The sequence below is a fragment of the Priapulus caudatus genome, unplaced genomic scaffold (genome assembly GCF_000485595.1).
Source record: "Priapulus caudatus unplaced genomic scaffold, Priapulus_caudatus-5.0.1 Scaffold7, whole genome shotgun sequence".
In the NCBI taxonomy this organism is placed as follows: Eukaryota; Metazoa; Priapulida; class Priapulimorpha; order Priapulimorphida; family Priapulidae; genus Priapulus; species Priapulus caudatus.
This window is the reverse complement of record NW_014577068.1, coordinates 784,208-789,317: the sequence shown is the minus strand read 5'-3', so window position 1 is coordinate 789,317 and position 5,110 is coordinate 784,208. Positions and strand designations below refer to the sequence as shown.

Sequence of the window (5,110 nt, the reverse complement as noted above, 5' to 3'; positions counted from 1 at the left end):
AGTACTGGGGCAAAGGTGAGTTGCCGTTTCAAAGTATTAAAGGCCTCCTGACATTCATCTGACTACCGAAAACAGACACCTTTCCGGGTAAGCTGCGTCAGTGGGTGCGCTGTAGTAGCAAAGCCTGAGATAAATCGCCGATAGTAATTAGTGAATCCCAGGAAGCTCCGCACGTCCGCAACAGATCGCGGCACCTCCCACTGTCCTGCCACTTTTACCTTCTCTGGATCACACTGTACGCCATCGGCCGTCACAACGTGTCCGAGACACGAGGCACTTCTCCGGAATAGCGATCACTTTGTTGGTTTGAGCTTCAAGCTGGCATTTGCCAATTGGTCAAACACATGGTGGAGGTTGGCCAACGCCTTCTCAAATGACTGACCGAAAATGATCACATCATCGAAGTAGACCAAACACTCCGTCCATTGCAATCCTTGAAGGACCAGCTCCATCAACCGCTCAAAGGTTGCTGGGCTATTACATAACCCAAATGGCATGACCATGAAGTTAAATAGACCCTGCCGGGTACTAAACGCCGTTTTGGGAGCATCCCTTGTGTCCATCTCAACCTGCCAATAGCCGCTCGTCAGATAGATTGTGGAAAACCACTGGGCGCCAGCCAGGGAATCCAACGCATCGTCGATCCTTGGAAGGAGGTACGCATCCTTGATGGTACCCTCATTCAAGCAGCGATAGTCTATACAGAACTGTGTACTGCCATCCTTCTTCGTGACTAAGACGACAGGGGAAGCCCAAGGGCTACTGCTCGGAGGGATCATGCCATCACGAAGCATTTTCCCGACCTCCGTATTCATCACCTCCCGTTTCATCAAGGCACAGCTTCTCGGGGCTTGCTTAATAGGGGGGAGTGCGTACCCGTATTAATAGTATGCCGCACGAGGCTAGTATGACCACGCTTCACACTGGGAGCGGTAAACAAAGAGGCATACTGACAGATCGTCTCTGCTACAGCCATCCTTTGTTTGTAGATCAGAGCTTCATCCACCCCGTTTAACAGGGGTTGAAGATGATCCGGGACCTCAGTCTGTTTGTTCTCAATCTCAACTTTTGAGTCATTTCGGACTTCTGCCAGAGCAACCTGCGTGACCGGTTCCAGCCAAGCTAGTCCGGTACCAGGGTTGATGACCAGCTCCGTGTTCCTCGAGTTGACAACAGAGAGGGGAACGTCATGCCCGCTGGTGTCCACCAGACATCGGGCAATAAGAGCTCCACTTCCTCTGTAACTCTCCCGGAACTTCTTCGTGAGTTCAGCCACTGCTAGCATGTCTCTGGGCTAGAGATCGTTGGCAAATTCACCCATTACCACAGCACCGTGGTTCGGGGCAAGTACCGTGCGGCACACTGCCTGCAGCACCCGCCTCTGCAACCCATTCTTCTCATGCAGCACGTGCATGACATTGTAAATAGTCAGATGCCCTCTGGTCACATCCAGCTGACACCCTCGGTCACGCATGAAATCCAGTCCGAGCAACCCTCGGCGAAGACTCGAGTCCACAACAAGCAGGTTGTGGGTATACTGCCTACCGTGAGTGGCCAGGTCCGCGCACAGTCCCCCACTGTAGGGATATCATTTTCCTGAGCATCTGCCAACATTGCTTCCGTTTCCTGCAGGCCAGGCCTACACGGGGGTAACGAGAGGTAGGATGCCTGATCCAGTAACGAAATTTCTGCGCCAGTGTCTACTGTGAAGTCAATCATTGACCACAGAGTTTCACCGAAAGCAGCCAGGCAGCTCGCGGCCGAGGTTGGAGCCGTCAGCTCGTCACCTGGGCAGGCCGCAGCCCGGAACGACTGTGTACTGGATGCGGTGGTGCACATGGGCTGGCCACTACTCGTTTCCCGAGCCCTAATCCAAGGACCGGGTTGTGAAATTATTTTTCCCACGTGAGTTCCGGATACACCATAGATAGTGTTTGGTACTATGCCACGCGTATATAAGCGTGCGAGTCGGTTTAAAGTTACTGTTAGGGTTTGGATTGGGTTAGGGTTAGGGATAAGGTGACATTTGTTTCATTTTTCATTGTTGCTTCAAGGAAGTCGAGGGAATGGAGTGCGCTGATTGGCTGTATTCCGGAACTCGCGTGGGAAAAAGAATTTCGCGACCAGGTCCACCGGCGTGGCGGCCTCTCGCGAGAGCATGGCAGAGCTTCTGACTTCACCTCAACGGTACGGGTAGGGCAGTGACGGAAGATATGCCCGCATCGGCGGCAGTTGTAACACTGCACCGCCTTACCGTCTGCCCGCTGACCCAGCTGACTCTTTCCAGCGGCTCTGTGCGGTGTGCCTTTAGCGTCCCCCGCCATCAGTGCCTGTAATAGGGTATTAATCTGCTTCAAAGCCACAGCTAACAGCTGGGACTCTGAAGCCTTGATTACTGTGCCTTCAGATAGGGTTTGTTCTTTCCCAGGCTGAGGGAGATTATCCTCTATCGGTGCCCGTGCGGTGGCTACCGGACGAGCTTCCGGTTTACGAGAGACGGATCCTCGATTTGACCTCGTAATCGACTCATATTCATCAGCGGCCCGTGCCGCGCACTCCGCAGTGCCATCATCTCTGTCCGTCTGGGCAGCGCCCGTAATCGCACGGAGCACCAGCCAGCGTGCACGTCTGCTGTATTCCAACCGGGAGAGTCCGAGTTCAACCCTACCGACCAGCTGTTCCAAGTCTCGTGCAAACTCAGTCCAGCTCTCAGTCGGCCGTTTCATCCGCTTATCGAGACGAAGACGCCGGTCGAGTTCAGAGCTAGGAGGCTGCAGCCTAGCCGTCAGCGCCCAGCGAATCTCTTTCTCGGAAGATTTATTAGTGCATTCGTACAGAACGGCAGACGCCGGGTAATCCAGAGAACCAGCCAGCTATGTGGCTCGATCGCCGGCAGTCCAGCCAGTGTGACGTGCCACGACGTCAAAATGCCAGAAGAACGCATCTAATGGCTCTGCCCCTTGACCAGAGAATGTGCGGTATGCCCTCTCTCGGTATGCCCTCTCTCATCGGGGCCTGCTGCCTGGTATGCCCAAGCAGGCCTTCGCGTCTCTACTTGGACATTTCCGGCCCATTCCAGAGGACAGGGTTGACAAGTTGATAGCCCCGTCGCCCCTCGTCAGGGCAATTCGTTGCTTGACCCGTCAGACTTGCCCAAGGGGTAGACGTGCTGGGGCAGGGTGGGCGAGCGACTCAGCCTTCCACCATCCACACCCACGGACGTCCGGCCGTCTTGTGACAGGTTCAAAAGGGGAGACACCATTCACCATCGCCGCTCACGACCGGGAAACCCATGATTTTCGGCTGGTCTCCCACACGATGATTAGGCGATGCATCCACCAGCCCTAATCCCGCCGCTACTCCGCCATCCCAATTCCGACGTGCCCGGCTTACCGCCGGGACTTGAAGGGCCTTGGCACTTATCTTCTGCCGGGTAGAACAATCTACGGGCAAGAAGAGGCCAAGGACATCATCCCTCGTCGGAAAGGGGACACTGCGACGTGTCTATTAAGGTGCAGGACGTTTTGGCGCAGTGGCGGCGGGCGTACACTCAGCCACTGCAGCATTAGATGTCTTTGCAGCCCCTCCAGCCACAGCCGGGTGCCGGCGAGTGGCACCAGCCCCTCGCCCGCCCACTGGCCCGGACTTGGTAGCGAGCAGCATTTGCCTAGGGCACAAGCCAACACGACCCTGTCGGGAGTGAGGTTACTGCTGCCTGGAATCCAGCAGGAAACCAGCACCTGGGCTGTTCTCCTGCTCGCTCTTTGCGTGGATCCTGGTCACAGCACCACTGTGACGTTTGAGCCAGTCAATGTGCGCCACAGGTTCGATCATGGATCCACACGCGGACACGAGTAATGACAGAGACTACGACACCAAGTTTGATATTCAAACCGGGAACGCCGGTGCTTTTATTAGCATACCGACCGACCGGCCGGTAGCTATATACGCCACACAAACTTGGGCTGAATGCCCAGAAACAGTAAGCACAGCATATACAATATCAAATCATACGGCCCGAGATCTCAACGTGCCTGCGTGCAGGGACGGTCAAGCCGTCAGCAAGGCAGAGGGTGAGTCGGGAAATGAAACGTGAACGTACATCTTACCACTTGTTGATAAGCCTCGCGTTGTGTACCATGGAGCAGATGGCGAGACAAACCAGTGCACACCCTAACTGCGAGGAGCAGCAGCTATATACCCATAATGGTCACGTGGCTACCCCACGTTACCATCCTTGTAAGATCCAGGGATTCGGGTCACCTTAACATCTCGGCAACGCAGGTCACGTGACGGAGGTGCATCTCTACCCGTTATATTTGAATCACCTTAGGACGCAGGTCACGGGACGGAGGTGAATCCCTACCCGTTATACTTGAATCACCTTAGGACGCGGGTCACGTGACGGAGGTGAATCCCTACCCGTTATACTTGAATCACCTTAGGACGCGGATCACGTGATCTCGGTAGACCCTTGACCGCTACATTTATATATATATATATATATGCGCGCGTGTCTGCATGCGTGCGTGTGTTAAAGCTGCTCTAGCGGCATTGTGTGCTAGATTGTCGTGCATTTCTAACATGCATATCTCATAATTTGCTGTCTACCTATTCACTATCAAGTCAAGCCTATTCAGCAGCGAATTTCCTTAGTTACTGTATTATGGTCTATGAATGAAATAAATCTTTCCTGAAAACACCCAAATGACAGCGATTAGACAAGCGCCTGAATTGAGGTTTAGCATTATTATATAGTTGATGTTGGCGGTTTGTATCGACGTCGCATATAATGATAATGGATATGAACTTTGTAAAACCTTGAGCCAGGTAGCATGTGCTTTTGGTTGCCACTTATATTAACACGGACAAACACGTATTATCCCGCACTAATATAAGAATGCTATGCTTGCTAGAAAATAAATCAAGCACAAACTAAATTTATTTTCGAGACTACATGTGAACGCAGGGGGCTGACAGCCTAAGTATTATTACACATTTCAAACTTCACGTCTGAAGTGTACAGGCGTGTAGTATAGTGTGTGTGTGTGTGTGTGTGTGTGTGTGTGTGTGTGTGTGTTTGTGTGTGTGTGTGTGTGTGTAGCGTTTG

The 5,110-nt window shown here is 53.0% G+C and overlaps 1 protein-coding gene across 1 annotated transcript; it reads right to left on the bottom strand.

The window, feature by feature from the left end:
- Nucleotides 1-293: 293 nt before the first annotated feature.
- LOC106805696 (RNA-directed DNA polymerase homolog) lies at nt 294-830 on the bottom strand. Its single transcript, XM_014807399.1, has one exon. It carries the CDS (start codon nt 828-830, stop codon nt 294-296), a length of 537 nt encoding a protein of 178 aa, XP_014662885.1.
- Nucleotides 831-5,110: the final 4,280 nt, after the last annotated feature.

Bases quoted from the DNA above. Each gene is read 5' to 3' on its own strand.
- LOC106805696 (XM_014807399.1), bottom strand. From the start codon at position 830: ATGAAACGGGAGGTGATGAATACGGAGGTCGGGAAAATGCTTCGTGAT.